At 51.0% G+C, this 13,671-nt stretch overlaps 1 protein-coding gene across 2 annotated transcripts in view; it reads right to left on the minus strand.

The window, feature by feature from the left end:
* Positions 1-656: 656 nt before the first annotated feature.
* The window catches only part of PAQR4 (progestin and adipoQ receptor family member 4), a 38,674-nt gene continuing 25,659 nt past the window's right edge, over positions 657-13,671 (minus strand). Inside the window, exons 2-4 of one of the 2 annotated variants that reach the window (XR_005750258.1) lie at positions 8,502-8,720; positions 1,258-4,906; positions 657-1,119 (exon numbers count right to left, since the gene is read on the minus strand). Coding sequence is in view for 1 of the 2 variants with exons in the window: in XM_040355831.1 (XP_040211765.1) it covers positions 4,473-4,906; positions 8,502-8,720 (653 nt within the window). In the remaining variant the exon portion in view is untranslated. The other variant, XM_040355831.1, reaches the window with a different exon arrangement.

Raw genomic sequence — 13,671 nt, forward strand, 5'->3', positions numbered from 1 at the left:
TAGCTCGTGTGTGAGAATAGAGTGTATTGTGTGTGTGTGTGAGAGAACCTCTTGTGGCAGAGGTGGTCTGTCTCTGCGGAGCTCGTGTGTGAGAACCGTGTGTATTGTGCCTGAGGAACCTCTTGTAGCAGAGGTGGTCTGTCCCTGCGGAGCTCGTGTGTGAGAATAGTGTATTGTGCCTGAGGAACCTCTTGTAGCAGAGGTGGTCTGTCCCTGCGGAGCTCGTGTGTGTGAGAACCTCTTGTAGCAGAGGTGGTCTGTCCCTGCGGAGCTCGTGTGTGTGAGAACCTCTTGTAGCAGAGGTGGTCTGTCCCTGCGGAGCTCGTGTGTGAGAATAGTGTATTGTGCCTGAGGAACCTCTTGTAGCAGAGGTGGTCTGTCCCTGCGGAGCTCGTGTGTGTGAGAACCTCTTGTAGCAGAGGTGGTCTGTCTCTGCGGAGCTCGTGTGTGAGAACCTCTTGTAGCAGAGGTGGTCTGTCTCTGCGGAGCTCGTGTGTGAGAACCTCTTGTAGCAGAGGTGGTCTGTCACTGCGGAGCTCGTGTGTGTGAGAACCTCTTGTAGCAGAGGTGGTCTGTCTCTGCGGAGCTCGTGTGTGAGTGCCATCACAGATCCATAACACGCACACATACAAAAAAAAAGACAAGAAGGACTCAGGTGTCATAAAATAATTTTTATTATTGCATCAGTAATACTGGCCTTGTGCAAAGCCCTGCAGGATATGCTCCAGCCACCCTCCGCTCCCAGAAAAAGTCTCTTTTTTTTATTCTAGAGAAGAGGCTGCAGCATGGGGTGTAAGGCGACTCCACCAACAACAGAAGGTGTGAGGGAGGTTCCCAGATTTAACCCACCTCCCCCGTGTGGTTCTGACGTGGATAGGTGTGTAGTACAGAGCAGGGTTGTGTCTGTGGGTAGAGACAATAGCTGATGTTCGGCCTCTGAGGGCAGCTTGTAAAAATGTATTTGCCTTTTCCAAATTTCAATGTCCGAATTTTAAGATCTGGAGCAAAAGGCCGAATCAGGTTTAGCAGCATAATGATGAACATGTCTTTCCCAGCCTTCATTTACTGCCCTTTCCTCAACGTGAATAGCCAAGGAAACAGGCTACCACCTACCCGGCACTGATTGGCCCCTCTGAGTGAAGGCTGAAGGGAACTATGGAAGCGGCCATGACACCCTGCTATCTACCCAGCACTGACTGGCCCTCTGAGTGAAGGCTGAAGGGAACTATGGAAGCGGCCATGACACCCTGCTACCACCTGACTGGCCCCTCTAAGTGAAGGCTGAAGGGAACTATGGAAGCGGCCATGACACCCTGCTACCATCTACCCGGCACTGACTGGCCCCTCTGAGTGAAGGCTGAAGGGAACTATGGAAGCGGCCATGACACCCTGCTACCATCTACCCGGCACTGACTGGCCCCCTGAGTGAAGGCTGAAGGGAACTATGGAAGCGGCCATGACACCCTGCTACCACCTACCTGGCACTGACTGGCCCCTCTGAGTGAAGGCTGAAGGGAACTATGGAAGCGGCCATGACACCCTGCTACCACCTATCCGGCACTGACTGGCCCCTCTGAGTAAAGGCTGAAGGGAACTATGGAAGCGGCCATGACACCCTGCTACCACCTATCCGGCACTGACTGGCCCCTCTGAGTAAAGGCTGAAGGGAACTATGGAAGTGGCCATGACACCCTGCTACCATCTACCCGGCACTGACTGGCCCGTCCGAGTGAAGGCTGATAGGAACTATGGAAGCAGCCATGACACCCTTAAAACCCTGCTACCATCTGCCTGGCACCGACTGGCCCCTCAGTGTGAGGGATGAATGGAACTATTACCTTTTTGGAAGCAGCCATGATGCCCCTAGCCTTCATTTAAGGGCCCTTCTGACAGGAAACCTGCTACTGTCTACACGGCACTGACTGGCCATTCCATGTGTAACTATAAAGGCTGGAGGGATTAAAGCGGTCTGTTCTACACCCCAAAAATTGTCAACATGTCCAATGGAGGAGTCTAGAGTCCAAGCTCCTGGAATGAGTTTGCTCACCAGCCGGCTATGCTACCCACTGAAGCTGGTGCTATTTTGGCTCCATTCCAGCATTCCACTCCCTTATTGGTAGGAGTCGCCAACCATTATTACTGAATCCCGGCAGAGTGAATCCAAAGCCTCGTTCCAGAAGACTAGTTGCCATGAGGCAAAAACGTCATGTCTTGACCCTTCTCCATGGCTATTGTCTAAAAGGTAGAGGGCTAGGAGCTTGCAAGAGCTTTTATGGTTGAGACGGGTTAGTGGAGACCTCAGCCTGGCACAGCGTAGAGCAAATCCCAGCACCCCAACTAAGACTTTAGCAGCAACTGCTCCATGTTGGCAAAAAACAAAATGTGATGTTCTCCTGATTGGCTGGTCATCTATGGACCTTTATGTAAGGTGGACTTTAATGGTAGAGTTTAGTTTCCCTTTAGAAAGCAGCCATGACACCCCCTTATCATTGGTGGACGTGAGGAGCGCGGATCCTGCGGCTGGAGCATATCATCATAAGACTAAAGTGTAACGGAATTAGCACAACCCAACGACACAAGGTCAGAAAACAACGCCATGGTGGGACGCACCGGAGATTGACCTGTACATGAACGTTAAAGACTCCATACAAAAGACGTATATATCCGTCCGTCCACACATAGACGTCATTGTGTCTTCTGGGCTCTGCGGCCATTTGGCTAAGTTCTGCACCATGTTACAGCCAACTGGCCATCTGCTGTATGTTAATATAGAAAATATTTGGAAACCCTGCAAGTCTCACATGGGGGCCGAAGTGGAGAGGTCGTTCAGTAGATCACAGTTCAGAAACCCCACAAGTCTCCCTATTGGGGTCGGTGAAGAGAGGTCATTCCATTGATCAGAATACAGAAATCCTGCAGGTCTCCCTAACCCGTGGCCAGTGTAGAGGTCATTCCACTGCTAACACTATATCAATCTTGAAGGTTTCCCTAACCCTGGGTGGGAGTGGAGAAGTTATTGTTCACAATTCAGAAATCCCACAAGTCTCCCCAGTGGGGCCAAAGGGCTCGGTCAGCATAATGATTTCCATTCAGATACCAAATATGTCTCCCTATCCCAGAGCGGAGTGATCGTTCCATTGATCACAATTTGTAGGTCTTCCTAACGGGGGCCAGTGAGAAGAGGTCATGCCATTGCTCACAATAAATAAATCCCATTGGTCTCCCTAACATGGGACTGGTGGGGAGAGGTCATGCCATTGCTCACAATAAATAAATTCCATTGGTCTCCCTAACATGGGGCTGGAGAGGTCGGTCTGTTGCTCTCAATATATAAATCCCATTGGTCTCCCATACATCGGACTAGTGAGGAGAGGTCATTTCGTTGATCACAATTTGGAAAGGCCATAGGTCTCCCTAACCTGGAGCCAGAGCGGAGAAGTCATTCCATTGGTCACAATTTTGAAAGGCCATAGGTCTCCCCAACCTGGGGGCCGGAGTGGAGAAGTCATTCTATTGATCACAATTTTAAAAGCCCATAGGTCTCCTTTACTGGGGGCTGGAGTGGAGAAATCAGTCTATTGATCACAATTTGGAAAGGCCATGTGTCTCCCTGAGCTGGGGCCAGAGTGGAGAAGTCATTCCATTGGTCAAAATTTGGAAAGCCCATAGGTCTCTCTAACCTGGGGCCATAGCGGAGAAGTCATTCCATTAGTCAAAATTTGGAAAGCCCATAGGTCTCTCTAACCTGGGGCCATAGCGGAGAAGTCATTCCATTGATCACAATTTGGAAAGCCCATAGGTCTCCCTAACCTGGGGCCGGAGTGGAGAAATCAGTCTATTGATCACAATTTTGAAAGGCCATAGGTCTCCTTTACCGAAGACTGGAGTGGAAAAGTCATTTTATTGATCACAATTTTGAAAGGCCATAGGTCTCCCTAACCTGGGGCCGGAGTGGAGAAGTCATTCTTTTGATCACAATTTCGAAAGTCCATAGGTCTCCCTAAGCTGGGGCCAGAATGGAGAGGTAATTTCGTTAATCACGATTCAAAAACACCACAGGTTCCCCCCCCAACAGGAGGCTGGAATGAGAGAGGTCATTCTATTGACCCCACAGGTCTCCATGACACGGGCTGGAGTAGGGAGGTCATTCAATAGATCACAGTTGTGTCTGTGCAAAGGCTCATCTCTGGCTAATACTGATATGTGAAAACTACATTCACCCACATTTGTGACCGTAATAAAGACACAAATTTGAAGTAGACATTCTTAGTATTAAATTACCCCTCCCCCCTCTTATCCACAGAAGTCGGAGTGCCACTGTGTCAAGTTTTGCAACGCCAGTTCTACTTCAGTAGTTTTTTTTGCTGGTTACGTGTGCAGCTACTTATATCGTCCTCTACTCCCTGTCGCGTGTCCGCGGCTGATGCCGGTTCTAAGCTACCTATGCCTAGAGTTTTATTTTGTTGCCGGCTTCACTCCGGAGAACAGGAATAGCTGCTTATCCACGTGAGGTCAGAGGTTACTCCCCAGTGCAAGTATAAGATGCTGATTACCACCAGGACGTGCATGATCTGGTGGCTGTTGCACCAGTAGTCAAACTTTCCGGGGCGCAAGCGCTCGGGGAGGCGGGAGATATTGATGATCCCTCCGAGCAGGGCAAAGCTATCCATCAGGAGGTAGCAGCGTAGAGAGGATGGATGGCCAGAGCCCAGTCCGGCCCAGCGCAGGTAGAAGAAGAAGAAACGGAAGGCGGCCTGCCAGGTGAACGAACAGAATCGCCTCACGTTGCTCTGCGCGGTGACGGCGCAGAAGATGACGTAACTTGACAAGGCGGAGTACACCAAGAGGCACAAGCTCCGCGAGGAAGGGTAGCACAGCAGGGTACAATAGATGATGGGGAGAGCACCTGGGGGAAGACAAACACCAGCGTGAGTAACAATTAAAATCTCTGCACTTAAAGCCGAGGTCGCGCCAAATATGTAGCTGCTGACTGTTAAAATAAGGACACTTACCTGTCCAGCGCGCCCGCGATGTCCGCCCCCGAAGTCGATCTATTCCTCAGCTCTCGGGTGCTGCCACCGCCATCTTCGGTAAGGGAATCAGGAAGTGAAGCCCTGCGACTACGCTTCGTGGTTCCCTACTATGCATGCGCGACTTGCCGTGACTCGTGCTGCGCAATGCCACTGATCCCTGCTGTCTTCTAAGACCTGTGTGTCTCCCAGAAGGTAGGGGGGGCGGACGTGGCGTAGACTCTTGCAGATAATGCAGGGATCTATGCCCGGAAGTGGGTGCAAATACCTGTCTTAGACAGGTATCTGCTTCCCCCCTCCCCCCTGAAAGGTGCCAAATATGACACCGGAGGAGGGGAGGAATCCAGACAGCGTAAGATTCATTTTTGTGTGGACCTCCGCTTTAAACTTTTCAATGTGAGCGGCCTAAGAGCCAACTACAGGATACTTCTTCAGGGGCCCAACTTTCCCAGAAGGGCTACCTATGGCCTACTGCTGTCCAATGAGAATTCCTCTGTGACCAGGAAGGGCACTCTTATTGGACGATGAGATTGCCAGTTTAGCTGTATTATCTACTCAATGGGCTAGATTCAGCATACGCTATCTTCAAATACGCCACCGTAATTTCAAATCTGCGTCGGCGTATCGTTACGCCGATTCTCCAAGGCAGATACGTCTAAAAAATAGGCTTCCTCCGCCGATGTAACTTGAATGCGGCGCCGTATAATTGTGTGCAATATTCCGTTGGCCGCTAGGGGGCGCTTCCGTTGTTTTCGGCGTAGAATATGCAAATTACCTAGTTACGTCGATTCACGAACGTACGTGCGCCCGGCGGTAGTTTTTTACGCCGTTTGCGTAAGGCTTTTTCGACGTAACGTTGCTCCTGCTATTAGGTGGCGCAGCCAATGTTAAGTATGGACGTCGTTCCCGCTTCGAAATTTTAATTTATTACGTCGTTTGCGTAAGTCGTTCGCGAATAGGGCTGGACTTAATTTACGTTCAAGCACGATTTGCGTCGGAATTTCGAGCATGCGCACTGGGATTTTTTCACGAACGGCGCATGCTCTGTTTGTAAAAAACGTAAAATACGCGGGGTCAACCTAATTTAAATAAAACACGCCCCCCTCAACATCATTTGAATGACGCACGCTTACGCCGGCCCCATTTATGCTACGCCACCGTAACTTAGGAGTTAAGTGCTTTGTGAATACAGCACTTGCCTCTCAAACTTACGGCGGCGCAGCATAAATACGATATGCTGCGCCGCCGTAAGAGTATGCTGAAACTAGCCCTAAAAGCCCAGTTTAGGAATCTCTCTGAACTAGGAGTGGTGATGTCTTTCTAGACGTAGACCGCGCCCGTCTTATGTATGGTTCTACGGGGGGATATAGGCGAGGAGGTCACCCATCCGTCTGCTGACATGAAGTTGTCAGGAACGAGGATCTGGCGCTTTGAACTATTCTGTACAGCTTTCATTTCCTTGGCTCTCACTATGGTCAGCGCTAATGCCGCGTACACACGATCGGAAATTCCCACAAGAAAACTGTGGATTTTTTTCCAACGGAGTTTTGGCTCAAACTTGTGTTGCGCACACACGGTCACACAAATCTTGTCTGAAATTCCGACCGTCAAGAACGCTGTGACGTATGTATGACTACGATGAGCCGAGAAAAATGAAGTTCAATGATTCCGATCATGCGCAGGATTTTTGTGCGTTGGAATTGCATACAGACGATCGGAATTTCCAACAAGAACTTTTCCCGTCTGAAAGTTTGAGAACCAGCTCTCAAATTTTTGCTGTCGGAATGGAGCGCGATGGAGCCTACACACGGTCGGAATTCCCAACCAAAAGCTCACATCGAACTTTTCTTGCCGTTGACTTGTTGTTAAGGTTCCCCTAACGAGAAAGTTCCTTTAAGGATTGCTCAGGCGCAATCCTTGCTGACCGAAATCTGCGAACCTCGGCCGGCATCCAGGCTCATTCCTTAAAGCGGGAGTTCACCCGAAATTTTTTTTTTTAACATTAGATTGAGGCTCATTCTGTGAAGGGGAATCGGGTGTTTTATAATCGAAGCCGTACTTACCGTTTTAGAGAGCGATCTTCTCCGCCGCTTCCGGGTAGGGTCTTCGGGACTGGGCGTTCCTATTTGATTGACAGTCTTCCGACGGTCGCATACATCACGTCACGAGTAGCCGAACATCGGTGCGGCTCTATACGGCGCCTGCGCACCGACGTTCGGAAAATCGTGACGCGATGTATGCGACCGTTGGAAGCCTGTCAATCAAATAGGAACGCCCAGTCCCGAAGACCCTACCCGGAAGCGGCAGAGAAGATCGCTCTCTACAACAGTAAGTACGGCTTCCATTTAAAAAGAACACCCGATTCCCCTTCACAAAATGAGCCTCAATCTAAGGTTAAAAATCTAGTTTTCGGGTGAACTCCCGCTTTATCATCCCCGTGGATTGGAGGATGTTAAAAAAAGAGCCAGGAGGCGGAGCGAGCACGTGAGGCCGACTGGCCACTTTCCTCAAATTCCACGTCGCCCTGGATGCCGGCCGAGGTTCGGAGATTTCCGTCGGCAAGGATTGCGCCTGCGCAGTCCTTAAAGGAACTTTCTCGTTAACCGGAACCATATCGGCAGATCATCAGAATTTCCAATGGTGCGTACGCGGCATAAAAGTTCTTGCAGAAGCTGGACACAGTACTCCTGATGATGATAATGAGCACTGTACAACATGGACTGGGTGATCCTGGCATTGCAGCCCTCAAGAGCGGGGAACCTTGTACTGCTCAAACAACAAAAAGAACAAAGGGCACACAAGCCTGGTGCATTATCCCAAGCACTTTATTAGAGGATAAAAAATACAAGGTACTAGTGGTAAGACCCCCCCCCCCCCCCCCGTCCTGTCTCTTCCCTAATGGACGGGCCCCGCCACTGCAAGGTATACTCAACAAAACCAGTGTGAATCATAGCGATGTCGAGTATACGACCCATAAACAAGAAGCAAGTCCATCACTGAACTCCTCCAGGTTCAAAAGGATGATAATCCCAGGCTGACGGGTTTCAGGGACATGCTCGCTTCATCAGAGGTTAGGGTTTGCTATGATAAGGGTGGCATATCCCCCCCGAAACGCGTCGGCCTGGTATTATTGTCCTTCTGAACTTAAGTTCTATGATGGGCTTGCTTCTAGTTCCTCAGTTATATAAAATGCTATGATTTGCACTGTTTTTGAGTATATCTTTTATCCTCTAATGAAATGCTTTGTGCTCATTGGTTCCTGTGCTCATTGGTTCCTGTGCCCATTGGTTCCTGTGCCCATTGCTTCCTGTGCTCAGTGGTTCCTGTGCTCATTGGTTCCTGTGCCCATTGGTTCCTGTGCTCATTGCTTCCTGTGCTTGGCTGTTGGGTGTACACTGTGGAAGTGACTATAGTCGCATTGGGAAGAGAGCCGCTCCTTTATAAAGTGAAGTAACAGTCGTCGGAACTTACCTAACGTGTTAACGAGGCAAATCCCGCACATGTCCAGGGTGAGCAGCTTGCGGTAGACGGATGCCCCACCATGGTGGTTCATGAAGAGGTGGTAGAGAACGCTGCCCAACTGGGGGCTGACGCAGGCCAGATAATGGACCAGACCGAGCCATGGTACCGCCAACTGACGCCAAGGAATCTGAAGAGGGAGGAGGAAGAAGAAACCGAGCAGAGGGATACCTGAAAGAGACAAGATGGTTCTGTGTGATTAACCCTTTCCAGGTGTCAGCCGACCACGCACACACCTCCCCACATACACATGGGTGAACTGCCACTGCCCACAGGGGATCACACAACACACACACTTCTATGGTAACTGGCACTGCCCATGGGATCACACAACACACACATTTCTATGGTAACTGGCACTGCCCACAGGGGATCATACAACACACACTCCTATGGTAACTGGCACTGCCCACAGCGGATCACACAACACACACTTCTATAGTAACTGGCACTGCCCACAGGGGATCACACACTTCTATGGTAACTGCCACTGCCCACAGGGGATCACACAACACACACTTCTATGGTAACTGGCACTGCCCACAGGGGATCACACAACACACACATTTCTATGGTAACTGGCACTGCCCACAGGGGATCACACAACACACACACTTCTATGGTAACTGGCACTGCCCATGGGATCACACAACACACACACTTCTATGGTAACTGGCACTGCCCACAGGGGAACACACACACACTTCTATGGTAACTGGCACTGCGCACACTTGTATGGTAACAGAGGAGATTGCTGGCGCCTGAATGATAAGTCGCAGGAAGCGAGCCGCGTTGGCTGAACACGATACCTGTAAGTGAAGAACTCGTATCGCCTCTGTAATCTCATCTACATCTTATTTACTCTCCTGATAGATCAAAATACACCAGCGGGAAGTCACCAGCGGGAGGTCACCAGCGGGAAGTCACCAGCGGGAAGTCACCAGCAGGGAGGCCCGCGCTCTCTAATCTTCATTCACTTCCATGAAAGTTTAATTCCAGGTTCTCGGCTGTATTTACATGAGATCAGCGAGGATTCCATTCACCGAAATACACAGGCGCATAAAAAGACATCGGGGCTGTGGCCAGCTTCATCATCGTACTCCAGAGGAGGCAAAACAACTCCCCCCACCTGGGGCAACTATGCCCAATGAGAGGAGGGTGGGAACCCTTCCTGATCCCATCAATTCCCATATCATCCACCCTTATGCCGCGTACAGACGATCGGAAATTCCGACAACAAAACTGTGGATTTTTTTCTGATGGAATGTTGGCTCAAACATACACACGATCGGAATTTGCGAGAACGGATTTTGTTGTCGGAAAATTTGAGAACCAACTCTCAAATGTCCTACACACGGTTGGAATTTCCGACCAAAAGCTCACATCGAACATTTGTGGTCAGAAATTCCGAGCGTGTGTACGCGGCATTAGAAGACCGGCTCGCCCTATTTTTATACTGATTATTGAGCGGTGGAACCAAACCATCCGATATAATGGAAGGTAAAGTGTCACCATTTCTATGGATAAAGCTAGAAAGAATTATGAATGTCTCTGGGACAGGAGGTGACAACCTGCTCTATCCAGAACCAATCCCAGGTTCAGAGCGGGTCACTTCTCCATGGATGGTGGGCAGCAGGTAGGTTTCTATTAGCCCAAACATACCCATAGATGGAAGCTTTGCTCAATACGACCACCTAGAGCGGGGATAGGCAACCTAAGGCACGTGTGCCAGTATGGACACTCATTCTAAGTTTTGGTGGCACCCAGAAGATTGTCACATATGCAGGCTCGGAGTGGCCCTTTAGGGGACTGTGGGCTCCTTCTCCCTAAAAATACAGCACTACTGCCATTGGCTATAACTGACAACTTACTAGACAATGCCCGGCCTCCGCTCTGCGCCTATTGCCCATCCACCGCCATGACGTTAAATGGGTTCAGGTGCCGGCCCTGTACCAATGAAGATGAGAATTTTTAGGAATGGGGTTGATCTGATGCATGAGGGTGCAGGAAATGGGATTATCTGAGGTGTGAAAGTGCAGGAACTGGGGGTGATCTGAGGTGAGAAGGTTATGAACCATCACTACACAGGTTGGAACCCGCACTGTACAGGTCAGGTACACATATTGGGATCGGGTACACAGACTAGGATCACACTCTACAGGTTAGGTACACATATTGGGATCGGGTACACAGACTAGGATCACACTCTACAGGTTAGGTACACAGGTTGGGATCGGGCACACAGGTTGGGATCGGGTATGCAGGTTGGGATCTGGTATGTAGGTTGGGATCGGGTACACAGGTTGGGATTGGGTATGCAGGTTGGGATCGGGTACACAGGTTGGGATCGGGCACACAGGTTGGGATCGGGTACACAGGTCGGGATCAGGTATGCAGGTTGGGATCAGGCACACAGGTTGGGATCGGGCACACAGGTTGGGATCGGGTACACAGGTCGGGATCAGGTATGCAGGTTGGGATCAGGTATGCAGGTTGGGATCAGGCACACAGGTTGGGATCGTGCACACAGGTTGGGATCGGGTATGCAGGTTGGGATCGGGCACACAGGTTGGGATCGGGTATGCAGGTTGGGATCGGGCACACAGATTGGGAATGGGTACACAGGTTGGGATTGGGATCAGGCACACAGGTTGAGATCGGGTACACAGGTTGGGATCGGGTACACAGGTTGGGATCGGGCACACAGGTTGGGATCGGGTACACAGGTTGGGATCAGGCACACAGGTTGGGATTGGGATCAGGTATGCAGGTTGGAATCAGGCACACAGGTTGGGATCGGGTATGCAGGTTGGGATTGGGTATGCAGGTTGGGATCGGGTATGCAGGTTGGGATCGGGCACACAGGTTGGGATCGGGCACACAGGTTGGCATCGGGTATGCAGGTTGGGATCGGGCACACAGGTTGGGATAGGGTATGCAGGTTGGGATACGGCACATAGGTTGGGATCGGGTATGCAGGTTGGGATCGGGTATGCAGGTTGGGATAGGGCACACAGGTTGGGATCGGGTATGCAGGCTGGGATCGGGAATGCAGGTTGGGATAGGGCACACAGGTTGGGATCGGGTACACAGGTTGGGATCGGGTATGCAGGTTGGGATCAGGCACACAGGTTGGGATCGGGCACACAGGTTGGCATCGGGTATGAAGGTTGGGATCAGGCACACAGGTTGGGATCGGGCACACAGGTTGGCATCGGGTATGAAGGTTGGGATCAGGCACACAGGTTGGGATCGGGTATGCAGGTTGGGATCGGGCACACAGGTTGGGATCGGGCACACAGGTTGGCATCGGGTATGAAGGTTGGGATCAGGCACACAGGTTGGGATCGGGTATGCAGGTTGGGATCGGGTATGCAGGTTGGGATAGGGCACACAGGTTGGGATCGGGTATGCAGGCTGGGATCGGGAATGCAGGTTGGGATAGGGCACACAGGTTGGGATCGGGTACACAGGTTGGGATCGGGTATGCAGGTTGGGATCAGGCACACTGGTTGGGATCGGGTATGCAGGTTGGGATAGGGCACACAGGTTGGGATCGGGTATACAGGTTGGGATCGGGCACACAGGTTGGGATCGGGTATGCAGGTTGGCATCGGGCACACAGGTTGGGATAGGGCACACAGGTTGGGATAGGGCACACAGGTTGGGATCGGGCACACAGGTTGGAATAGGGCACACAGGTTGGGATCGATTACACAGGTTGGGATCGGGAACACAGGTTAGGATAGGGCACACAGGTTGGGATCGGGCACACAGGTTGGAATAGGGCACACAGGTTGGGATCGATTACACAGGTTGGGATCGGGAACACAGGTTAGGATAGGGCACACAGGTTGGGATAGGGCACACAGGTTGGGATCGGGCACACAGGTTGGAATAGGGCACACAGGTTGGGATCGGGTATGCAGGTTGGGATCGGGCACACAGGTTGGGATCGGGCACACAGGTTGGGATCGGGCACACAGGTTGGGATCGGGTATACAGGTTGGGATCGGGCACACAGGTTGGGATCGGGCACACAGACGAGGATCACATTGTATGAACAGTATTGTTGGTCTGGTGGATCTTTGGCAGTCCCGGTGAACTGTCACTTCCTCACTGTGCACACGATGAATCGGCAGAGCTGAGTCGCAGTGAAGTCACACCTGGAGGAAAACACTTCTATTTATAAGAGGGTTGATTTGCATTTCTTCTATAAATGACAACGTCTCCGTCTTCACGTTGGTTCTTTATTGCTGATCAGAGGCACCATCAGAACCAAATCCTACTCTACTAATATCGATAACTGGATCTACAGGCCGTCCCTTCACCGGGAGAAGAGCCCGGGCTCCGGAGCTGGCCTGGTATGTCCATGGTGGTGGGGTGACTCTCGGTGATGTGGTTTATAGGACACAATCAGTGTGATGATATGGGAGGGGACTTTTGGGTGGCTCCATGGAGGGTGACACTCGGTGGTTTATAGGACACAGTGTGATGATATGGGAGGGGACCTTTGGGTGGCTCCATGGAGGGTGACTCTCGGTGGTTTATAGGACACAGTGTGATGATATGGGAGGGGACCTTTGGGTGGCTCCATGGAGGGTGACTCTCGGTGATGTGGTTTATATGACACAATCAGTGTGATGATGATGAGGGATGAGACCTTTGGGTGGCTCCATGGAGGGTGACTCTCGGTGATGTGGTTTATAGGACACAGTGTGATGATATGGGAGGGGACCTTTGGGTGGCTCCATGGAGGGTGACTCTCGGTGGTTTATAGGACACAGTGTGATGATATGGGAGGAGACTTTTGGGTGGCTCCATGGAGGGTGACTGTCACATGGTGGCCTTATGTTCTGTATGATGCTCTCCTCATAAATGGTAATTCCTGCATGCTGGACATACCTGCACCGAGACTACACCCAGGAAATCCACGTGTGACTCCACACCGTGCAGCAGTATAACATTCCATGCCGTGATACGTCAGTTTATATGTGTAATAAAATCTACCGTCTGACACACAGCAGCACTCACTACACAACAATGCCGCTACCGTCACACAGGGACTCAAACCTGTAAAGTGACTTCTGGATGTTCCTGGAGGGCGAATGAAATTCGAGAT

This window comes from Rana temporaria, chromosome 6 (assembly GCF_905171775.1).
Source record: "Rana temporaria chromosome 6, aRanTem1.1, whole genome shotgun sequence".
Taxonomy (NCBI): domain Eukaryota; kingdom Metazoa; phylum Chordata; class Amphibia; order Anura; family Ranidae; genus Rana; species Rana temporaria.